The sequence below is a fragment of the Penicillium cinerascens genome (genome assembly GCF_028974065.1).
Source record: "Penicillium cinerascens strain IBT 15544 chromosome Unknown contig_5_segment0_segment0, whole genome shotgun sequence".
Taxonomy (NCBI): domain Eukaryota; kingdom Fungi; phylum Ascomycota; class Eurotiomycetes; order Eurotiales; family Aspergillaceae; genus Penicillium; species Penicillium cinerascens.
This window is the reverse complement of record NW_026695294.1, coordinates 2,746,237-2,768,798: the sequence shown is the minus strand read 5'-3', so window position 1 is coordinate 2,768,798 and position 22,562 is coordinate 2,746,237. Positions and strand designations below refer to the sequence as shown.

The window sequence follows — 22,562 nt, the reverse complement described above, 5'->3', positions numbered from 1 at the left end:
TGCAGAATGGTGGTGGTCCAGGGTGATGGGGCAGTCGAGCGGCGGAAGTTACAGTGGAAATGCGACCATTTCTGGCACCAGAAGCTGTCATTTTCGGCGTAATTTTCATAGCTCCTTTTACACAGTACATATTCCCTATGTAAATTGTGGGAGCGGTATGCTTATGTAACCTTATGCTTACTCGTTTCTAGGCCAGCCTAAGTATTTCCTGGATTTCCTCGTATTGATTGCACAATTGGACCCAGTATATATGGGCGGGCTAGTCTATATTATGGAGACATGATCCGTCTCTTCCTTTTTGTCTTATCTGTACCTCAGTTGTAATCCAAGACAATTCCCTTGGTGGTTAACCCTTGTTCCGTTACGCGTAGCGCGTCGTGCTGTATGGTGGGGGCTGCCGCTACCTCCCGCGAATCTTATGGCAACCGCCCCTCATGATTTTGTCAACTGCCACGTTCTAAACCCACATCTTTTCATGAGTCTCCCTTGAATTCTAGGAGCTACATTATCCCAGGTGTCCACTTGGTGATCATGGTGGACCGATCGGACGCGTCCCAGCGGGTGATGATCCCTTGGCTGTACGACCTCGTCTTGTGGCTCTTCACCTGGGCTCTGGATCTCTTCTTCCGCGAGATTTATCCCCGTGGAGCCTGGAGAATTCCCGAAAAGGGTCCGGTACTGATTGTCGCTGCCCCTCATGCCAATCAGTTCGTCGATTCGGCCATCTTGATGCATCTGCTCAAGTCGCAGGCCAAGCGCAGAGTGTCGTTCTTGATTGCGCAAAAATCTATGAGGGAGCCATATATCGGCACTCTCGCATCTTGCATGGGCGCTCTTCCAGTTGTTCGTTCCATGGATTTGACCAAACCGGGGAAGGGCACCATCTATCTTCCCGATCCCGAAAGTGACTCCACCCTAGTCAATGGAGTCGGCACCGATTTCACGCAGCCCGAATTTATGAGCGGCGGCTCTCTCACCGTCAAAGGTCCCGACGGACCTCAAACTGCGACGATTGACGAGATCCTCAGCGCGATTAGTCTTCGGCTGAAGAAGGCATTTGCTTCTCCACTTTCTGATGACCCGGGTCACAAGGGCCAGTCTTTCAAGATCGCACCGCACGTTGACCAGAGCCAGATGTTTGATGCCGTCTACAAAGAGCTTTCGAATGGAGGCTGCATCGGCATTTTCCCTGAGGGAGGTAGCCATGACCGGTCTAACCTGTTACCTCTCAAAGCGGGTGCGGCCTTGATGTCACTGGGAGCCCTCGCCCGCGATCCTGATTGCGGCTTATCGATCGTGCCATGTGGTATGAACTACTTCCATGCCCACAAGTTCCGATCAAGAGGAGTTATAGAGTTCGGGAGACCAATCCACGTGCACCCCGATCAAGTCGAGGCCTTCAAGGCCGGAGGCAAGAGTAAACGCAATGCCGTGGGATCTCTGCTTGAAACTATCTATGAAGGTCTCGAGGCTGTCACCCAGATCAGCCCCGACCATGAGACACTCATCCTGGTCCAATCGACCAGGAAGCTCTACAACCCGATCAGCAAAAAGGTGCCTTTGCCTCTTGTGATAGAGTTCAATAGGCGGCTTTTGAAGGGCTATGAGAAGCACCACGATGATCCACGCGTCGTAACCCTCAGAAAGGCTGTGAAAGAGTACAACAGACGCTTGGAATCGCTTGGAATCAAAGACCACCAGGTTGAGTGGGGTAATCTTGACGAAAAGCCCTGGTGGCTCACGCTTATTACTTTATTCTATCGATTGTGCAAGCTTTTGGTATTGAGCTTTGGAACTCTGCCAGGAGTTCTACTTTTCTGGCCCGTCTTCGTCGCCACGAAGGTGATCTCGGAGAATAAGAGACGGCGTGCGCTGGCAGCATCCGTCGTCAAGCTTCAAGGACATGATGTCATGGGGACATGGAAGATACTCGTCGCTATGGGACTAGCACCAACGTTGTACGCCTACTACACGATCATTGTAACTGTTTGGTTGTATTACAATCGGCACGAGGGCTATTACACCCATTCTGTTCCCACATGGATGGCAGCGAGGACCTACGTGCCCGATGCAATTCCTCTTTGGATGTTTGCGATGGGATTCTACGCCCACATGGTCTTCGTCAGTTACGCAGCTCTCCGCTTCGGCGAGGTAGGGATGGATATTTTGAAATCTCTAACGCCCCTTGTGATTGCCCTGAGCCCTTGGTCCTCCACGTCGCTGGCTAAATTAAGAGAGCATCGCGAAGCACTCTCGGAGCAAGTCACTGAAACTATCAATGACCTTGGATTTGGCATTCTTCCCGATGTTGATGCTGAAATCCCATCCGATACATACAGGCCAGATGCCTATCAATCCCGTCTTAAGAGCATGCCGCCGAGTGAACCGAGTAGTCGAGAGCGCAGTCGGAGCAGGTCCAATGGCCCTGCTGGTACTCAGAAAATGAAGGGGCTCAGCTCTATCAACTCCGAGGGCGATCTGGAAAAGATTGATCGAAAGATTCAGACGCAGTTGAAGGGACGAGGGAGACGATCAAACACTATCGGTGCATTCGAGACGGGCGAGTCAATTCTAAAATACAAGATGACCCCTGGGGTGAAAGAGGACAAGAAGAAGAGATAACGGAAGACAACTTTCCCCGTCCGGGATTTAAAACCCGGTATGGGTTGAACCCCGGGCCTGCCATGGCCATGACGTTGAGGGTCAGCTCCTCGTCCTATTATTGTCATGTACTGTGTACAAGTAGCTCTCACAGTGTTATTTGAAGAACAAACCTCCAACCTGATGTTCATAAACCTTGACTCTGGTGATGATTTCCTTTTCGGGAAAGGTGATGCTATAGTGCAGTCCAGGAACCGTCCACACGTATACATGGAACACAACGTTTCCCCGGCATCAAAGTCAACAAAGCAACTGAAGTAGGTCCACGACTCTATCGGCCAATGAAATTTGTTCCAGAATCATCATATGAATGCTATCTTTAGCTCGTCAAGCTCCCCGTCAAGCCATACCTGCCAAATGACATGACCGGCGATCATCAAAAGCCGATCCAGCCTCCTGAGAGGTTGTTAGCCATGCTCTGAAATGTCAGGAACGCGCTTCCATGCCTCTTTGGGCGATTACAATGCGCGTCCGAGCTTGGATCGGCGTGGTTCTCGCCATTCCGGGACTGGAATGCTCGATCTTGTTTCTAACTGGCTTCTGGGCAGACCCTTTAACACGCTCCGCCACCGAGTATGACGCTGGAAGCCATTCTTCATTTCCAAGGACGCCGCAGGACGTGCTATCCGCGTTTCATCAAGGCCATGGCCGCCATTCCTATCATTCATCCCCGCCATCTTAATATTCAGGGGCCTTTTGTCGTGGAATTGACGCTGTATATAAGAAGGAGGAAAGCTCTAAGCATTACATCTTCAGAACAAACTCCAATAAGACCACTTGCAAATATTCTCAATCTCATCAGTCCCAGTCGAGCTTTGCATTTGCAGACATGTATTCCATCATCACTCTTGCCCTCCTCACCACTCCCATCTACGCCGCCACCAGTGCGCGCGTCTGGGCACACTTCTACCCCAACTGCCCAGGGGAGCCATTCTCCGACATGGCCTCGTACGAAAACTACGAAGAAACAGTCCCATCCCAAGACATCACAGTCGGCGAATGCGCCAACATTAACGTCCCATCCTACGAGCACAATCTCGTCAGCGCCATCTCCGTGGACGCTGAAATGCTCTCCCGCGAGCACAATAACTACTTCTTTTCCGACGGAGCAAACTGTAACATCACCGTGCACGAAGTCCCCGAGTGCGTCGACCCACCACTGATCACCAAAGAGATCCGCAACGGCGTGGAAGTGAGCCAATGCGAATCGCGCAACTTCGCCGCCTGGAGCGAAGTGTGGGTGCAGCTGATCTGCGACGACGCCGTTACGGAGTCTCTCGAGGACGAGAGCGAGGGTATCCCGCGCATTGACGTAACCGCGGAGGTGCAGCAGGCCAACAATGTCCAGACTCCCGGCTCCAACTCCGACTCGTGGCTCGTGGCTCAAGAGGCTCATTCCGAGATCGAGCCGCAGGAGGAAAGCCGCGTCGACAATGCTGGTCATCATGAGAGCGAGCAGGCCGTGCACAGCATCATGGGGAAGCTGGCCGAGAAGCATTCCCACTTCGTTTCGGGCAAGCACAATGACACCCAAAGCATCAATGGCTCTCACCACAATGCTACTGCCTCTGGCAACCACACTATGTTGCGGAGGAAATTGTCTGTCCTGCGCAACCGGGCTACCCGGTTGTATTAAAATTGTCAAGGGTTTATGATTTTCTGTTTTGGAGCGATCTGATGTGAAAAGGTTATGGTTTATGGAAATAATGTAGAATTATGTATACTAGAATCAAAAGTGATATCAACAAGTTCAACCCTTATCCATATCTTGTAAATCATTGAAGAACTGGATATATTTGTTCAACAACCAATTGGCCACAAATGGAGCAAGAGGATACGACGCTGTCGATCGAGATGGATCTTTCTAAATCTATGTTGAGCGATGACGACTATCAGCTGCCGCAAGTGAGAAAATCAATTCAACGATTTAAAAATCCCAGGACCAAGTACAGAGGCCCGGACAACAAAACCATACACACGGAGGTTGAAATGCCTAACTACAGACCCAAGGCTTGACAGGAACGCTATTTGCAAGGGAGCCCCGTGAGGCCAAGAAACGAAAAAAGCAACATGATCATCCTCGGCTTTTTCCCTTCCTTTTTGACTGTCAGCCCCACGAGGCGACGACCGCGAAAAATAAAAACAGAAGACAAGGTATATACGAAAAACAGTGCGTCATATCATGCAAGCCCGTTAGGCAGCGACGTACTTCCCACCGACCAGCTTGCGTGCAGTCGGGACCTCCTCCCAAGCAACAGCGGCAGCTCTCTGCGCGGCCTCGTCGGCGAAGGGATCGACTTCCTTCGGAGACGCGTCCGTCACGGCACGGCTGATACCGAGTCGGGAGCCGGCTGCTGCTGTGCTGAGCTCGAACTTGGCCTCGACATTGCCCTTGCGCGGTCCGCTAGTCGAGGTCGAGAAGCGAACCAGGAACTTGCCGTCTTCGCCGGCGCCGAGGGCCTTCACCTCCAACTCGGGGATCCTCCAGGTGACGGTGGAGTTCTTGCGACGGAAGGTGGCGCCCTGGTTCGGGTGCATGACGGCGCTGGTAGCGTGGGCGACAGAGTCGCGCGGCTGCTTGGTGGCTTCGTCTTCGGCAGCGATATCCAGGCCGATGGTCAGGACCACGTTCTTCAAGACGATAGACTCGGCAGGCTGCGAGATGAAGGATGGGTTGAGGGAGTAGAAGATGATGGCGCTGGCTTGGTGTTCTTGTAGGTTCCATGCTGGCTTGAAGATGACGGGGCAATAGGTGGAGGGGTTAGCATCATCCAAGTGGATTTGGTACTTGAATGCGACTGTAGGCATGGGCCGCGAGATGCTGCTCAGCTGGATCTCATACTGGCCTCGGTCCTCGTCGGTAATTTCCTGGACAAAATGCGGGTTGGCAGCCACCTTCTCCAATACAGGGAAGTTGTCCAGGCGAATCCGTGTGGACTCCGCTGGAGCACCGGGTGTGGGGTTGTGAGCTAGAGCAAGCTCTCCCACCACAGAGGACTTTGTCACAATACCGTCGGAGAACCAAGCGTTGACTGTTTCGATGATGGATGCATTCAAGCCTGATTCATAGAGATCAGGATGCATGGTAGGCACAGGGCCTTGCATGGTGTGCCCCGAGCGAACAGAAGTCGTGTCCGACATAGCTTGGTCGTCCGTCACATTGCTGAGAGATGCACCGTGCTTGATCGGCGATGAGGGAGCATACATGTCGGGTGCTCCCGAGGTCGTGGCCATCTCAGAGCTGGGGTTTGGGACAAACACCGTGTTTCGAACGTCACGGCGGCCACGGATGGTACCGGCATTCCGTCGGATATTACCAGATTGCTGGGCACGCTGTAATAGAATTAGCATGCGAGCCGCCTGTTAAGAGGCCCGAGGAACTGACCAATCGAAGAGTATTAGCCATATCGTCCATCGCCTGTTTAGCCTGGCTCTCATCTTCGAAGATTGGCTGATCCCGGATTGTCAGGTTCACGCCGGGATCCTCCAACCTGTACCAAAAAGTTGTTAGCAATCTCTACGCTCTTTACTAGAAGCTATTACATACCCTGCCTCCCTCTGGGCGCGTGTGATCTCATCGATTGTGGAAGGACGCTCAGTGAATCCTTCCGAGTCGATCTGGTTGGCACCGTTGCTCAGAAATCCAGCCTGGGCCTCATGTGAGGTGCCATTGGTGGCGGTTGGCTCCGGTTGAGTGACGGGAGCCGACGTGACAGTATCCGTCACGGTGCGATCTCGTGATATATTCGAAGTGTGCGTGGTTTCTTCGGTCAAGGACGTTCCCGGGCGGTCCGAAGGTGTTCCTGGAGGCGATTCGGGAATTTGCATATCTTTCGAGGAATCGCTTCTCTTGAAGGGTGCGAAAGGACTGCGGTGCTTCTTCTCTGTCTTTCGGTCATGTGTTCCGGCCGATGGTCCAACCACGCTCTTGCGCCTATTCATAACAGTGCCGAGTCGCCTCAACCCTCCTAGAGGGGTGTGCCGGGGTTGCGGCTCTGGGGCTTTAGATAGAGAAACATGTCAGACTTCCACCCTATCAAAGAGCTAGATAAGATCCACAGCTTACCTGGGGGAGTTTGGACAGCGGTAGCCCTCTCCGATTGTTCCGACCGCTGACTAGCCGCATCGTCCTGAATGTGCGGGGGAGGCGCAAGTGGTGCCGCGGCTGGAGGTGTTTGCATAGGCGGCGTTGCAGCCGGATTTTCCGCCTGAGACGGTTGTCTCCGAGACGTCACCGGCGAGATGGGGGCACGGTTGCCAGCCATCTTGGCCGCAAAGGTCTTGATCTCATCGGCCGTTTCCACATTGAGAAGGACGTTCAGACAACTCTCCGCAGCTTGCCGACCGCGCTCGACCTGGTCTACCTCATGCGTCTCCAGCTGGGTGAGCACGTCCCGAAGGTGGTTGAGTCGGCCTTCGTCGGCTGCCTGGAGCTGCTCGAAAACGAATGGGGCGCGCGACTCCCATTGCTGGTTAATTTCGTCCACCGCGGCGATTGCACTGGCCAGCTTGTCGGCGCCTTTCGTGCCCTTGCCCTTGGCCTTTTCGACCTTCTTCTGCGCTTCCTCCACATTCTTAGCTAGTCCCGCCAAATTACTTTGAATGCCGGACATTTGCTGCATGTCGCGGTTCTTGCTGCTGTATTCCCTTAGGGGCCGTTCCACGTCCTCTTCGATCTTGGTCGCGAGGGTCTCGTGGGATACGGCCAGCGTCTCGGTGGCATTGAGAATGCGCTGCCAGGGGATTTGAAAGATGCTAGTTCCCCATCAGTTTCGCCCATTCGCAGTGTGTCGGAGCACACGGCTCTCGAGTTCATTCGACTTACCCGAGCGCGGCCCCATTATCGAGTTGGGGGCGATGCGCCAGCTTTCGCAAGCTCTGAGCGTATGATTCTTCGAGGCGACGACGCTCCTACTACCGAATCAATTCCATGTTCCGTATCATCAGGTCGACACCGGGGGTCCGGGAGGGTCACGAGGGACAGATGGTCATACCTGGAGGAAGTCCGCGATATCCGAATGGATCTTGCTGATGACTCGAATGCGGTCGCTGAGAACAGTTGTAGCTTGACTAGGGTAGAGAGTGGCCTAAACATGCGGGAGAACCCCACGATCAGTATGCGGCAGTCCACGGGGGAAGATCAGAGTGAATCATACCAGCAGCGCCGGGTATTCCTGTCGTGAGAGCTCCATGATTTCAAGTTGGCCGAGTCACCAAGCGCACCAACCGCATAATCCGGGAGAAATCAGCAGACACGAAAGATCAAGGACGAGCCCGAGCAAAGAAGGCCAATGAATGCGGGATAGGTCCGAATGCCGGGGTTGTCAATCATCGCCGAGGACGGATGGGATGACGATGTGAACGCGGTGACGGGGCCACAGCCAATCACATGACACCCGGGTCCACAATTGGGTTTCCACTCTCCGCTTCCCAAGTTCGATCTAATTCTCGACCTCTAGCTACTGAGGTGCCATCATGGATTGGAGGAAGGGGCTGGGCTTTACGGATCGACTAAGGGTCATCCAGTCGCTGTTGGTAGAATACTCATGCTATAGATACCTGAAAACTAATCTCTTCTTAGCACGACGGCCTACCAGCAAGCTTCTTCTGCCGCCGCCTTCGCTGAAGCACAGTCACAAGCTCGGCAGCATGAGACTGAGGCGTACGAAAATGCCGACTCCAAGGTCTGTTGCTCAATTCCAAGATGTGAGGGGCTGCTCAAACTCATTCCCGTGCTAGGAAGAGTATGACCGCATTTGCCAACGGGCAATTGATGCGGCCGAGGCCACATGTGTAGTACCTGTCGTCAGCGGTCCTGATGAGGCCCGGGATGTGTTTCAGGGTTCAGAAACATCTGAAATACCGACGGGCGAGCAGTTCGGCCAGTATACATCGTGTTTCCATCACTTTGATGGCTTACATTCCACAATATATAAATCCAAAGCCGGAGACGGTACGGTCCGCGCCGTGAAAATAACCATTCCGCATCTCATGACTGCCCCTCACGATGCCCAACGGGAAGCTAGACTGCTACGCAAAGCTAGTAGTCCTCATGTCATCCCGTTAGTGGAGACTTTCAACCTGGACGGGGGAGACTCGTGCTGGTCTTCCCCTTCCTTCGATACGATTTGGAACATCTGCTTCGGCGGGACATGGTCACCGCTACTCAGGCACGATCGATCCTGCGGGATCTATTCCATGCGCTTGCTCATATCCACAAACTAGGGATCATTCATCGGGACATCAAGCCGTCTAACATTCTGATGGACTCTCCCGACGGACCGGCCTACCTAGCAGACTTTGGAATTTCGTGGCAAGAAGGTGATCCAGGGTCGGAGCCATCTCACCAGAAGATCACGGACGTCGGAACCACCTGCTACCGGCCCCCGGAGATCCTGTTTGGTGACAAAGGGTATGGAACAGCTCTGGATCTCTGGGCTGCGGGCTGCGTGGTGGCGGAAGCGATCGGGGTGGGACATCGGGCGCTCTTCGATTCCGGGCCCGTGGGTAGCGATCTGTCGCTCATCGTCTCAATATTCAAAACACTGGGGACCCCGAACGAACAGAACTGGCCGGTAGGTTACGATATGCAGGGAATCGGAGACATGAGATAACCCCGAGTATAGGAAGTGCAGACACTGCCCGACTGGGGCAAGGTACAATTCTACGCTTTTCCAGCACAGTCCTGGGAGGATATTCTACCGAATGTATCCTCGAATGGACGTGATCTCGCACGCCATTTGCTCTGCTATGAGAGTGGTCAGAGGCTGTCGGCCGAAGAGGTAAGCGACGGCGACCGAGTGGCGCCTGAAAGACGTTGAGAACTAATTTCCCACAGGCTCTCCGACATCCGTATTTCTCCACACCTTAATATCAACGTACCATCCGCGTTGGATCAGACCTATTGAGCCTTCCCGGGGCGTAGGAACGGCTAATTATAGAGACAATATGGAAAAGCGGGATTGACCAGATGGGGAAAGGGTCGTAATGAAAACAAAGGCCGATCGTTGACATGCCAAGGGAACACGAAGTGGACAAGGTGAATTGTGGAGACAATCGTTCCTGGACCAGAAAGATCTCCGGGAGCACCGGAAATTGCGAGCGAGCCCATCAGGCAATGAGAATCGGGAACCGCGCGGGATGAAACAGAGTCTGAGCGCTCTTAGCGAAGTACCACGGGGCCACGGGCGGCGCTAGTTTACTAGTGATGGGACCGAGGGTCTTGGGGTTCTGCCTTATCATCCATGTACATGGAGGACGTGTTCGCGATGAGTACAGGGCGTGAAGTCAAAAGGTGGAGGATGAAGAGATCATCCCTCAAATTCCAGTCCGATCCAAATTTGGAGAATCAAGTTTCGCCGGTCGAGAACGTCCCGACCACCTCCTATTGGGGTTCGTTTCGTAGTTTACGCAAACCCCCTTTGGAACCAGGGACCGTAACGAACTCCCCAATCATGACATTCAGCACGCTCAGATCCTTGACCGATCGGGCTAGCACGACTCTGCATGACCGCTGAATACCGGGTCAGGGTCAGGGTCTTGGGATCTCAATTCATCTCGCTTCCTACTGTAGATCAATTTCACGTACCTGCTCCGTCGCTGGGCGGCTCTCTCTCTCTCTCACTCTCTTTCTTTCCTACAACTCTATACGGCCTGGAAGTCGTGGTCCCTTCTTTTCCCTGATCTGGTTATCGGCGGTGCTCGATCTCCAACTCGTCCATTCTTTCTATCTACATTCCTCACAAGGATTCCCACTGACGCGGTTTACGGAAGGCACCAACTCGCGTTGGAATCCTAGCTTGGGCCGGGAATTCTTTCTCTCTTTAGGAGCCATTGTCGCTTTACGATCTTTAACCTCCGGATCTCTGTGCTTCTCCATATTCGGACAGCATTGCATTCGACCATGGTGCACGGGCATGCCCACGTTCATGAGCACCGCCCTCATGAGATTGAGCAGCGGGGCTTCCTGGACAACGACGATTCCAACCCCTTGTTGGGCGCCTACGATGCTCTGTCCAATGGCTGGAACGACGTATTTGGTGGTGGTAGTAGTAGCGGCGACGACGACGACGACGATGCTGACAGCACTGACCAAGACACCAATACCGCACCTGCGCAGAACACCATGATGGGCGTTGGTCCCGCAGTGGCAGCCACCAGACCGTCGCCAGAGACGACGCAGCAAATAATCGAGGCGCCGCCTACCACGGCCAAGAACCCTCCCAAACACGAAGCCACTACGACCGAGAGCGAAAAGGATACCATGATCGAGACGCATGCCACTCATACCAAGGAAGCCATCCCCGAGACTACCACGGATGCCAAGGAGACCGTGGCAGAGCCTACTACGACCTCCGAAGACAATACGGTGGCCACCAAGATCGAACCTACGTCAACTCCGACTGCAAGCTTTGTGACTTCGGTGACCTCCACGACCGCTGATTCGAGCCAAGATGTGAATGCCCTGGCCGTAACCCCCACTGCCTCGGCCACCAACTTGGCCGCATCTACCTCGCCTACTTCGCTCAACACCAAGTCCGAGGGTATGTCTTCTGGTGCCAAGGCCGGTGTTGCCATTGGTGTCATTCTCGGCGTGGGTGTGATTGCTGCCCTGATCTTCTTCTTCATCCGTAAGAAGAAGCGTAGCCAGGCAATGAGGCTGGAGGAGGAGGAGAACGAGAAAGCAGCTTTCAATCTCCCGCCGCCTCCCCCGGTTACGAAACCATCCACTCCTTCAACTGCTCCTAAGCTCAATGTTCGTCCGGTTACTCAGTTCGCCCCCGACCTGACCGGCAACGGCGGTTTCAACCCGGCCACCGCTGCCGGTGCCGCTGCTGCTGCCGGCGTTGGGGCTGGCACTGCTGCTGGTGCTACGCGCAACCTCACTGGCAACTCCCCACCTCCTACTCCGCCCAAGTCTGCCACTGGTTCGAACCCGTTCAATGACCCAGTTAACCCTTTCGGCAACAACACAACACCAGTGGCTGAACATGCACCTGGTGGTATGCCGGGCTCGGCTGCTGGAGCCGCCGCCATGGGGGCTGTTGGCGGAGCCGCTATGGCATCCCATGACCGTGCTCACTCGCCACCTGGCTCTTCGCCGAGCCCCGTCAGTGTCGATGGCGAGTCTGTTGCATCTGCGACATTTGCCGCTGATGGTGCGGCTGGTATGAGTGCCGTTGCGGGTGCTGCTGCTGGTACAAGCTCGAATAATGTTCACCGCGTGCAAATGGACTTCAACCCCTCGATGGAAGATGAATTGGGTCTTCGTACTGGCTCGCTGGTTCGCATGCTTCATGAATACGACGATGGATGGGTAAGTGTTTCTAAATTGATGATGAAAGTAAGAACATGTTCTTATATCTTTTCTAGGCTCTCTGTACGCGTCTTGATCGATCCCAGCAAGGAGTGGCTCCACGGTCTTGCCTTTCCGCGCGCCCTGTGAAGCCGCGCTCTCGTCCTCCTGGAGCTCGCGCTCCGCCAATGGGCCCTAACGGCCGCATCCTTTCGGGCCCCCCACCAGGTCGCTTCTACCCAGGTGACGTACGGCCAAGATCCCCCGCTGGGCTTGGATATGCCGGCCCTCCTCGTCCATATCCCGAGAACCGTTCTGGTTCACCTGTGCAGTTCCCTATGCCTGGGCCGATGGGTCTTTCGATCCGATCAGTCCCTCGTTCAATGTCACCCGGACCCTATGGACCTCCTGGCATGCAGCGCCAACCCGTAATGCCGGTGAATCAGCGACAGCGAAGCAACAGTGCTGGCAACATGTCCCCGCCAAATGTTGGCGCTATTCCTCCCAAGTCCCCCAGCCCGCTAGCTGCAACTGGGCCGCCGTCTCCAGCCCCTACAGCCCATCTTCCAGCTCTTCCCGGTTCCGCGCCGAGCTCCCCCGACGCAGGTCGATAGGAAACCTCTTCTCTCGCAGGGCTTCTAATCTGCAACCAAACACATGAAGATACCCCTATCCCGAGTTTACGAGCCTCTGCAGAACGAGCCAGTCGCTTATGTCTTGTCAATGTCCCGCTGGACGGAAATGAGCCTGCCTCGTACAACTCGATTCAATCTACGTCTGTGACGAACGAATTCCCTATTTTTTTTTAACTCTAAATATACCGAGTTGTCTGTTTTATGCCCCTGTACTATCCTGTGCGTACGCGTCTTACCTTCTCAGCTGGTGGCTTCCTGCTCGGCGCTTCCAAGTTTAATTGGTGGAGCTGGTGGCCTCTGATTTTTGTGCATCTTTATTCTACTTCAAGTGGGCTGCATGCATTCTCTTTCCACAGACACATGGATGTTTGTGAATGTCATTCAGTGGGTTTGTTGGAATACCCTGAAATCTGTCCTAGCCTTGGTAGCGTGTAATCTGTTATCTAGGTACATAGATATCTAAATCAACCCTTGTCCTACTTGTGATCCGCCTTGCATAGGTAGTAAACTTTCCTACTGTACTGAACTTGATAGACTGAAATAGAATCATAAAATTAACCGAAATGCTTCCCGAAAACTCACTTGTAGTACGTCTATTCTGGTGTTCAAAATCCATGCCCGCTATGCAAATGGGTCTATAAAGATGACGGTCTCCGCTGACTAGAGGTGAGGCACGCGTCCGCTCGCGAGAAGAAGATTTACAATACTCAAAATCCCCTCGCCTAAAATGAGACCCGACGCCAAGACAACAACAGTCGAAGAAGCGGCGTCTGCTTTCGCACTTTCCCGATCAGCGGACGTAGAGCCTCCCTGCCCACTTTGCAGCTCTGTAGACTCCCCTGTCGAGGCGCCAGGATTAACTCCATTACTATTCTCCACGGAGATAGGTTGAGCGGAGGGTGTGGAATGCTTTCGTGACCACCACCAGGCAATGACACCACCAATAGCTCTCGCCAGAGTGAAGGATGGGACGTTGAAAATGCCAACTGCCACAGCAATACCACCGGGGATCCAGTCCCTCCAAGCTGGTGGTTTACCGTTCTGCGCAAAGGCAGGAGATGCAGTTGCAATGCGGACGGCAGTGATGATCATCCAGATAACACCGGCAATGAAAGACGCTTGCCAGGCCATATCCGGTAAGCCCTGGCCAGTCACAAGGCGCGCGGTAAAGATCCAGACATACGCAGTCGGCGTCTGGAACATTTCGCCTGGAATCTCGTAGACGCTCACGTACATTTTGTATACAGCTGTAGAGAGCGCGGCGCCGACAACACTGCCTATCATTTGGCCGTAGAACTGGGCTTTCGGGCTTGCACCGAGAAGGTGGCCTGTCTTTAGGTCCTGCATCATATCGCCGGCTTGGAGGGCACCAGATTCGGAGACTGCACCCGCCAGGAGATTCGTGACCAGAGCTGTTCGTCGAGAGAAATGAGATGCTGGGGTGGCGAGGGAGAAGAGAAGCTGGGTGAGTTTGCTGATGCCAGATACTGGGTTCAGGTCTGTTTCGCCCAGAGCGCGCACACCCATGACGGATAACAGGACCGCGAGGAGAGTAGCGAGACTTGACAACAGTGGGGACATGATGTCGCCGAAGACGTAGTGCATGCAAATAACATTGAGGATCAAGGTCAGCGGGAGCAGAATTATAACCGTGCGAGTAGAGATAAGCTGCGATGGCGGCGCATCGTCATCTTCTTCTTCAATGGTGGCGGTGACGGGAATATGGTTTTCATGAGCCAAAGGTTGGCCATCGGAGTCTAACGCAGAGTAATTGATGTAAGAGTGATGGTGGGAATTGGAAGACTGCAGCCGTAATGCGACCCATCGACCGACACGAGTCGATCGGAAAAGAGCCATCCATCTGGGAGCGCGGTTCACGAGAGGCTTGGCCACCAGCCATCCAAGACTGACGAGGGAATCGGCAAGCATGATTGCCAAAGAAATCCACACGATCCATGCTTTGCTTCCATCTTCCCAGCTGTCCACAGGCCCTGGAGCCCATCCGCGAGCCTTGGCCAGTGGAGAGAGTATTCCCCATCCTAAAACCGCACCGAAAAGCATATGCATACAGGTTGATGGACCCATGATGATACCCTGTCCGATGTATGCAGGCGATGGGTTAAGGGTCCATAGCCAGTTGGAGGCGAGGCCCACGCCGAATAAAGGAATATCGCGAACCAAGGGGACGAAGTATGAAAAGAGTGTCTATGCATAAAATTAGTTCGCCTGTTCCTGGCCCAATTGGAAAAATGAACTCACATAAACACCAGATACTACGAAAGCACCGACCAAAAGGCGCATTTTCGATCTCCAATCCTTTTGATGGGCCGCCTGATCTTCAGTGTCGACATTCTTCAACAAAAGACCCTGCTCCTCTTCCTGTTGACGAATAGGTTCACTAGGTCCTTCCGGTTCAACGGTGTGATCCTGAGGTGACAGCGGTGTCTTCTCGTCTTTTCCAGCCCCATGCAGGACTCGAAGCATCAACGCCGAAGCAGTGCCGCTTGGAAACCGCAATTTTTCCCGCACAATCACTTCCTTTCGCAGAGGAACGGCAAAAACCACGCCAAACAGACAGACGCCCAAGCTCCAAATAACCAATTTCCAAAAGCCCAGCTTGAGGGGTCCACCCTCGCCTTCCCCGCCGTCACCCTTCGGCCCATCCTCGCCGTCTTTCAGCAGGAACTCTAGAGCAGGAATGACACCGACAAACCCGCAACCGAGAGGCATAGTTCCCACCGCTCCAGCGACGGTCTGAATCAGGACATTCTCGATCGGCGTGAATGGGAAGGATAGATGATTGGCAAGGACCTTGAAGACCGAGAAGCCGATCAAGGCCGACGGCATGGCCATGGTACTGATCCATCCTGTCTGGAGGCCGAAGTAGGTATTGGAGAACGTAATCAAGGCACCGATAATGAGGCCGACGATGAGAGATCGGGGCGTGAAGCTCTGTGCGGAGGTGGTCGGCGCTCGTGTGTTTGCCGCCGCGGCGATGGGGTCGGGCTGGTCGCGCGAGGATGGTCTACTTCCCGAGCGGAGCCGCGGCTCGGAGGCATCGCGTGCCATGCTGAGAGACTGGTAATTCATCGGCCCAGTAGGTCAGTAGTGGAACAAATTGCTGGGCGAAGATCGGGGCGATAGTGATAACCCCGGATGAGTAATGCATTGATAAGATCCATCACCTGACGTCAGTCCCGCTCCGAGCGCTTAGACGTAGATGAACTATAGAGATGTGTTTGGAGTTCAATTGCAGAAATTGGAGAACTGGGGGTTTCATGCGAAGGATTAGAAGATAAATGGGCATGTGACGTTGATATTGAAGCAGTCCACATGATCTGGAAATTAGTCGACACATTATGGTAGTTGTCCCGCGAGTGTCGTCGCTTCTGACCAACATGTCTAACAGAGATTTCTGTATGACTTACATACTCTAAGTCTCTAAAAATCCCATTCAGGCCCGGGGCTATACTGAGGCACAGGGGACTGAGAATAGTAGTTTACTATTCTGGTCTAAGCCAGTTCAAGGTTGCCGAGGCTGGAGGATTTCTGCCTGTAGGTATACCCCGAACTGGGGTAGGGCAGGTCCGTTTCCCAAGGGTTCCCTAGGAATTGAACCCAACTTCAGTGGATATAAATTATCCCTATTTATTTTCTTCCTTTTCTTTTTCATCCTCCCTCCTGCACATTCGTTCATTGACCACATTCCTCACTACATCGAGGCAACATGGCTACAACTACCGAGCTCAGGTCTCGGAAAAGGCTTGACAATGACAATACCGCCGACTTCGCCAAAGAGCACATCACCGGTGGCTGGCGACCCGGCATGGATCCCAAGGTTGACTACTCGGGGCACTTTGAGTTTGGCGGCTCTCTTGGGTGCCTCGCTCTCATGACTGGCTTCCCTACGTTGATGTACTACATGTGGATTGGAGCCACGTACTACGATGGAAAACTACCTCTTCCTGAAGATGGCCAGTCTTTAGTCGACTTTGCGAAGCATTTGTGCCATCTTGTCTACACCGGTGCTTTCCCGCATTTCAGGGCCTGGCGTATCTACTGGACCTATATCATCTTCGAGGCTGCATGCTACGTCTTGATGCCTGGATTTACATGCTACGGTAAATCTCTTCTTCACTTGGGTGGGAAGCAGTTGAAATACCACTGCTCGGCATACACCAGCTTCTATCTCACTATTCTGGTCATGACTGTCTTGCATGCCACCGGGCTATTTCCAATTTGGACTTTCCTTGACGAGTTCGGTCCCATCTTGTCTGTCGCCATCATCTCTGGCTTCTGTGTCAGCCTTGTAACATATCTTTCCGCTTTTGCTCGTGGCGCTCAACACCGTGTCACCGGCTATCCGATTTACGACTTTTTTATGGGTGCCGAGCTGAACCCTCGCCTATTTAGAATCCTGGATTTGAAGATGTTCTACGAAGTCCGAATTCCGTGGTTCATTTTGTTTGGTCTGAGCTGTGCTGCTGCCGCGCGCCAGTATGAACGTTATGGCTACGTTTCTGGCGAAGTTTTGTTTTTGGTCATGGCACACTTCACCTACGCCAATGCCTGCGCCAAGGCGGAGCACCTTATCACCACAACCTGGGACATGTATCAAGAGAAGCTTGGATTCATGTTGACCTTTTGGAACATGGCCGGGGTCCCGTTGTCTTATTGCCACTGCACCCTCTACCTGGCAAACCATGACCCATCCACATATGCATGGAACAAGTGGGCACTGACCGGATTCTTCGTCTCCTATCTTTTCGTCTACTGTGTTTGGGACATTGCGAATAGCCAGAAGAATTCTTTCAAAATGATGGAGCGAGGCACCTGGTCCAAGCGAAAGACCTTCCCACAGCTGCCCTGGCAGGAGGTCCACAATCCCAAGACCATTGTGAGCGAGAATGGGGATGTTATCTTGGCCGATGGCGTTTACGGACTTGCACGCAAGCTGCACTACAGTTGCGATATGTTCTTCGCTATCTCTTGGGGTCTGATTACTGGCTTTGACAGCCCTTTCCCCTGGTTCTATCCGGTCTTCTTTTGTGTTATGATCGCCCACCGGGCCATGAGGGATATCAATAAATGCCGGCACAAGTATGGAGAGGCATGGAAAGAGTATGAGAAGCAGGTGCCATACCTCTTTATTCCATATGTGATCTAGACATGGTTGTATTCCTTCTTGTCTTGTCTTTCCTTTCCTTTCTGTTGACGCCGGTAAGTTACAATCAATGCTATCGCCGCCGCTATACCTCCAAATATACTTGAAGCAACCCTTTGGAACATGACATGGCATTCCGCTCCGCGCAGAAGACGCCCGAAGGAAATTTTATAGGCAAAAAAAAAAGACCATCGTGATTTGGATATCAGACCCCTTTACCAAGCCCCTGGGTAGATACAACATAGCTATATTCAGACATCTTAGTTCAGGTCAGATATGAGAAGGCAAGAAACAACTAGCCAAGAAAGTTAAGGTCAGGTCAAGAAGGCCTACAAGGTCTTTCATATTGTTTACATAGATGCGGAACCAGTCATGAATGAGAAAACATAGCATAAGGGCCGACGTGCTGGGGAATCATAACAAAGCGAAACGGCAAGGAACGGTTGATAGAGATACAGGGTGGGATCAGACAAAAGGGCCAGTCTCACATCCTCGCAGCTCTAGTAGTCTTATCATAGAAATCCAGGGTCATAGCCGCCAAGAAGCAGGGAATATCCTTCCTCTCCTCAACCCAGAACTTGATCAGGTGCTTAATCTCCATGGCGAAGAGACTATTCGGCCCGCCGGAGATCTTCATCGTGCCGTTCTCGCCGTCAAACACAATCGAGTTCTCCCCGTCGTCGCCCATGCTACCCGGTCCGCGGGAATCAGAGGCACCGCTATCGCCATGGCGGTAGGCGGAAGAGAGATGGAACATCGAGGTCACGCGGACGCGGCCGTTCGGGAGGAAGTCGAGCTTGTAGCCGAGCAAGGAGGCGACGGCTTCACGGAACTCGGAGGACTTGGCGGTCCAGATTTCCTTGAGCCGGCGCATGCGCTTCTCCTTGTCTGCGACGATAGCCTCCATGTCCTGCATCTCAAGTTTGAGGCTGTCGAGTGTGCTGATAGGGACAACCTTAACGCCCGTGTGCTCACTGCGCAGCTGAGCCAGGAGATCTCTGTTCTCGGAGCGGAGGGTCGTCAGTGTCGACATCTTGATCTTCTCTGCTTCGGCTGTAGGGTTGTCGCGCAGCTCGAGAATACGGGTTCGAGATTTGGACTTCAAGGATTTGATCTGAGACTTGGCAGCCTCTAGCTCTTTGCGCGCAAGAGTTGTTGATTGTTCGGATTTCGAAAGCGCTTCCTGCAGTTTGCGATTCTTTCGAGAGAGCACTGCCAGCCGCTCGCTCTCGGCATCGCTATCAGCGGGTGACAGAGGACGTTTAGTTCCTCGAGCTTCGGCCTGCGCTTCGTCCTGCTGTGGTGCCTCTCGCTTGGACAACTCTTCGTGGGTCTTTTGTAGTTCGACACGGTACTCATCCACGATCTTTTCGAGCTGCGCGATTTGAGCGGCCTTCTGCTCGTCGAATGTGCCCTGATCCGTGTTCATCGTCTCCTCTTCAACGTCAAATGTTTTAAGCTGTGCACGCAAGTACTCAACCTCCTTCACTGCTAGGGCACGCTGGCGCTCTAGACGGGAGCGAAGACGAGCCTCTGTGCCTGCTGGTGTTCCTACTGAGCCACCACCAGCTGCACGAAGCTTTTCCAGCTCCTGGCGAAGTTGAATTTTCTCATTCTCGAGACTCCTGATCGCTTCATCTTTCTCCAAAAACTGTGCATCCACGCTCCCGAGTCTGTCAACGAGGGTTGCCTTCTCGATGCGTTCCTGGACCAGCGCCTTTACCACCGCCTCAGGAGAATCAAACTCTGCAGGTTGGTCATTGTCCTGGAGTAAGCTGTTCCACGATTGTCGCTCATCCTCCAACATCTGCTTTTGGAATTGCAAAGTGCCGAGCTCTGCCTCGAGCCCCTTCATCAGCTGCAGCTGGTTCTCGAGCGATCTCTTCTGCTCCTCAACCACCTCGACGTTCTTCTGGACTTTCCGGAGGTGTCGCAATTCCGCATTTTGGTCTCGGTTTGTGGACCCCAGTTCACGGATATGGTTGACCTGGTCCGAGAGCTCCCGCTTCAAGACCACCAATTCTTCAGCACCGCTCCCTTCTGCTTTCAAGCGGATATTCTCTGACTCTAAATTGGCGACCTCGGATTCACGTTCGGAGAGTTTCTCCTGGGTAGTTTGATGTGAGCTGCGAGCCGCTTGAAGGTCATTTTGAAGCTCCTCGATCGTCTTCTGAAGCGATGCTCGGACGGTCTCCAACTCGTTGATTTGGTACTTGGACTGGCGCTCCTGGTCGGATAGCCTGGCTTCCACGTCACTGAATTCTTCTTGAATATTTTGCTTCTCGTCTTGCAGGCCTCTGATTTTGCGTTCCAGACCGGTTTTCTCGTCAAGGGCCTGCTCCTGCGCTTCCTTTAGCTCCTTAGCTAACGACTCGCTCTTGTGGATGGCACGTTGGCCTGCAGCTTCGGCAGTCTAGCAAAAACAGAAGGTTAGTCTGAATACATCTCAGAATGATCCTGGATGAAACCAACCTGCGCCTTTCGGAAATCCGCATCTGCTCTCAGCTGGAGATCCCGAGTCTCTTTCTCGTGTCGTAGAGCCTCCAGGCCTCTCTCCTGCTTGATGTTTTCCAATTCATACTTGAGCGTGCTCACTAGGACTCGTAATTCATCTTTCTCGGTATCTGGAGCCTTCGTTTAGTATACCGTTCAATGCACAGCCATTGAAAGAGAAAGGTGGATCCTGACCATGCACCGACTGGTGGGATGAAGGCTGAGGTTGAATGGATCGAACTGAATGTCGCATAGATCTTTGCGCACTGGCAGGGGTAGAAGGCGATGCGAAGCCGGCAATCAATTGCGACGCCGGACGCGTCGACTGGCTGTTGTCCATGCTGGCAGGTGTGTTAGGTTCTGTACAAAGAAAGAAGCATTCGTAAGCACTCACTCTGGGAAGTGCTTGGGGAGGCTGCTAGTCTTTCCTCCCAAACAGACAAGCAACGCGACAAAGGAAACGACGAGGCCGAGAAGCGCAACAAAGGCGGAGATGTTTGGATCTTAGTCATCAGCCCAGAGCTACCGAATTGGGACTAGTGCCAAAATTTTATCGAAAATCGAACTTGAAATTATTTCGAGCCGGCCTCTTCTCTCTGCACACCCAACACACCCCCACATCGCCCCCCGTTCGTCTTTTTCGAATCCGACATCATGGGCAAGGACAAGGTTGAGAAGAAGGAGAAGCGCGCTGAGAAGAAAGAGAAGCGCGCCGACAAGGACGGTGTCCACAAGGCCGGCAAGAAGGAAAAGAAGGACAAGAAGGACAAGACCACTCTCTCCGATGCGGTAGAGAAGGAGATCACCTCTCAGGTCCTGGATGGCCTCGACCAGGCTGTCGCCGCCGTCGTTGAGGACCCCATGGTTGTCGACGGCGAGCGCCCCATTGGTGCTCTCGTGCCGTTTGCCAACCCATTGGTCGAGGATAAGCAGGCCAAGAAGGTGCTGAAGAGCGTCAAGAAGGGTAAGTCTTGCAGCGATTCCATTGATACATGTTTTTTTGGGGTTGCACTCCGGTTTTGCTCCAATTGGAGTGGGTGTGCACAGTCTAGCAGCCTTTTTCAAGACACCCGCGCAACCCATTTTTCGGTATCATGTCGAATCTCTATGCTAACCATCTCCACTTCTACAGCTGCCGTCAACAAGTCCCTCAAGCGCGGTGTCAAGGAGGTCGTCAAGGCCCTCCGCAAGTCGCCCATCCCGGCCGCCAACGCCGCCATCGATATCCCCAATGGCATTGTCATTCTCGCTGCCGACATCTCCCCCATGGATGTCATCTCTCACATCCCCGTCCTGTGCGAGGACCACGGCATTCCCTACGTCTTCGTCACCTCTCGCGCTGAGCTCGGTGCCTCCGCCGCCACCAAGCGCCCGACCAGTGTGGCCATGGTTGTCCCCAAGTCCGCCAGCAAGAACAAGAAGCTTGACGATGCCGACAGCGAGGACTTCAGCAAGGTGTACGAGGAGCTGGCCAAGCTTGTGCAGAAGGAGGCCAAGGGTATCACCGTTTAAGCAGTTGCCATGTTCGTCCTGCGTTGCTTCTTTCCCACGTTCCTGGTTGCGGGTGGGTTCTCGTATTGTACAGGTTTTTGTTCCAGTCTGATAGGACCGTGCATTTCTTTGGGGGTCCGGCCTATGGGTATCTATTTCTTTTTCCATATTTTGCTCAACTGCAGTTTCGGCGTTTTTATCAACGGTGTATGAAAAAAAAGAATTCCAAAGAGAAATCACCCCATACATGATGCTATCGTACTTGGTACTTTCAAATGAGCCATGCGACTGCTATTGCAGATAGTACATGGAAATAGCCCTTTCGAGGCACACCCATGCGATGACTTAACCCTTAGGAAGGTAGATGCGAATGGCTTCAACATTCGAGTAGAACCTCGCAAGATAATCGAGGGGTCACACAGATTGACGTAGCTTTCAAACGCACGTCCATCCCGACGGTTGAGCAGCACAGGTGGTTACACGGCGAAACCGAGCAAAGCTTGAACTCGGTGAAGTTGGGCGCGAAGCCTGCAGCCGCAGATACAGTACCAGTTGCACAGACAGTCAACGGTCTCGATCGGAGGCACGACCCTAGACGAAACCAGGGACAAAGCGCAAGTCTAGCCGATCGGCCTTGCATCATACCCGCACTATCAATGCACGGCACTATCATTCCAGGGTGATCAATCTGATCGATCCCCTCTATTTCTTCAACAGGCGAACAAGGGGCTTTGTCTACATGCCGCCACTCTGCGGACGCCACCTGAAGCCCAATCAGCGTGCTATCTAATGGTATCCCACCAGGTACACGGATCTGCTCCCC

At 53.3% G+C, this 22,562-nt stretch overlaps 9 protein-coding genes across 9 annotated transcripts; 6 read left to right on the top strand and 3 right to left on the bottom strand.

Annotated features, from left to right (window-relative positions):
- Positions 1 to 531: 531 nt before the first annotated feature.
- N7498_005519 (lysophospholipid acyltransferase family protein) lies at positions 532 to 2,622 on the top strand (the record flags this gene model as incomplete). The annotated part of the gene is made up of 1 exon (XM_058452581.1): positions 532 to 2,622. One exon carries the CDS (start codon positions 532 to 534, stop codon positions 2,620 to 2,622), a length of 2,091 nt encoding a protein of 696 aa, XP_058309119.1.
- An 868-nt stretch (positions 2,623 to 3,490) lies between these two features.
- On the top strand, positions 3,491 to 4,297 carry N7498_005518 (uncharacterized protein; the record flags this gene model as incomplete). Its single annotated transcript, XM_058452580.1, has 1 exon — positions 3,491 to 4,297. The coding sequence occupies one exon, from the start codon at positions 3,491 to 3,493 to the stop codon at positions 4,295 to 4,297; it is 807 nt and encodes a 268-aa protein (XP_058309118.1).
- A 557-nt stretch (positions 4,298 to 4,854) lies between these two features.
- On the bottom strand, positions 4,855 to 7,963 carry N7498_005517 (uncharacterized protein; the record flags this gene model as incomplete). The annotated part of the gene is made up of 7 exons (XM_058452579.1): positions 7,818 to 7,963; positions 7,656 to 7,748; positions 7,487 to 7,572; positions 6,728 to 7,416; positions 6,209 to 6,662; positions 6,047 to 6,152; positions 4,855 to 5,994 (listed from the first exon to the last, which is right to left on the bottom strand). Exons 1-7 carry the CDS (start codon positions 7,851 to 7,853, stop codon positions 4,855 to 4,857), a joined length of 2,604 nt encoding a protein of 867 aa, XP_058309117.1. The 5' UTR covers positions 7,854 to 7,963.
- Positions 7,964 to 8,136: 173 nt separating this feature from the next.
- N7498_005516 (putative cell division protein kinase (Ctk1)) lies at positions 8,137 to 9,532 on the top strand (the record flags this gene model as incomplete). Its single annotated transcript, XM_058452578.1, has 6 exons — positions 8,137 to 8,192; positions 8,243 to 8,345; positions 8,401 to 8,546; positions 8,729 to 9,236; positions 9,288 to 9,443; positions 9,500 to 9,532. 6 exons carry the CDS (start codon positions 8,137 to 8,139, stop codon positions 9,530 to 9,532), a joined length of 1,002 nt encoding a protein of 333 aa, XP_058309116.1.
- A 1,032-nt stretch (positions 9,533 to 10,564) lies between these two features.
- Positions 10,565 to 12,570, top strand: N7498_005515 (SH3 domain protein; the record flags this gene model as incomplete). Its single annotated transcript, XM_058452577.1, has 2 exons — positions 10,565 to 11,977; positions 12,034 to 12,570. The coding sequence occupies 2 exons, from the start codon at positions 10,565 to 10,567 to the stop codon at positions 12,568 to 12,570; spliced, it is 1,950 nt and encodes a 649-aa protein (XP_058309115.1).
- A 681-nt stretch (positions 12,571 to 13,251) lies between these two features.
- On the bottom strand, positions 13,252 to 15,681 carry N7498_005514 (OPT family oligopeptide transporter; the record flags this gene model as incomplete). The annotated part of the gene is made up of 2 exons (XM_058452576.1): positions 13,252 to 14,796; positions 14,851 to 15,681. 2 exons carry the CDS (start codon positions 15,679 to 15,681, stop codon positions 13,252 to 13,254), a joined length of 2,376 nt encoding a protein of 791 aa, XP_058309114.1.
- A 637-nt stretch (positions 15,682 to 16,318) lies between these two features.
- On the top strand, positions 16,319 to 17,758 carry N7498_005513 (ERG4/ERG24 ergosterol biosynthesis protein; the record flags this gene model as incomplete). Its single annotated transcript, XM_058452575.1, has 1 exon — positions 16,319 to 17,758. The coding sequence occupies one exon, from the start codon at positions 16,319 to 16,321 to the stop codon at positions 17,756 to 17,758; it is 1,440 nt and encodes a 479-aa protein (XP_058309113.1).
- A 481-nt stretch (positions 17,759 to 18,239) lies between these two features.
- Positions 18,240 to 20,588, bottom strand: N7498_005512 (coiled-coil domain-containing protein MAD1; the record flags this gene model as incomplete). Its single annotated transcript, XM_058452574.1, has 3 exons — positions 18,240 to 20,168; positions 20,228 to 20,379; positions 20,444 to 20,588. The coding sequence occupies 3 exons, from the start codon at positions 20,586 to 20,588 to the stop codon at positions 18,240 to 18,242; spliced, it is 2,226 nt and encodes a 741-aa protein (XP_058309112.1).
- A 263-nt stretch (positions 20,589 to 20,851) lies between these two features.
- N7498_005511 (uncharacterized protein) lies at positions 20,852 to 21,780 on the top strand. The gene is made up of 2 exons (XM_058452573.1): positions 20,852 to 21,212; positions 21,381 to 21,780. Exons 1-2 carry the CDS (start codon positions 20,903 to 20,905, stop codon positions 21,758 to 21,760), a joined length of 690 nt encoding a protein of 229 aa, XP_058309111.1. The 5' UTR covers positions 20,852 to 20,902; the 3' UTR covers positions 21,761 to 21,780.
- The last annotated feature ends 782 nt before the right edge of the window (positions 21,781 to 22,562 follow it).

What these genes read in the sequence shown, in the direction of transcription:
- N7498_005511 (XM_058452573.1), top strand. Translation starts at nt 20,903, where the DNA reads ATGGGCAAGGACAAGGTTGAGAAGAAGGAGAAGCGCGCTGAGAAGAAA. An exon ending in GCTGAAGAGCGTCAAGAAGG is followed by an intron (nt 21,213 to 21,380) that starts GTAAGTCTTGCA and finishes CCACTTCTACAG; the next exon opens with CTGCCGTCAACAAGTCCCTC.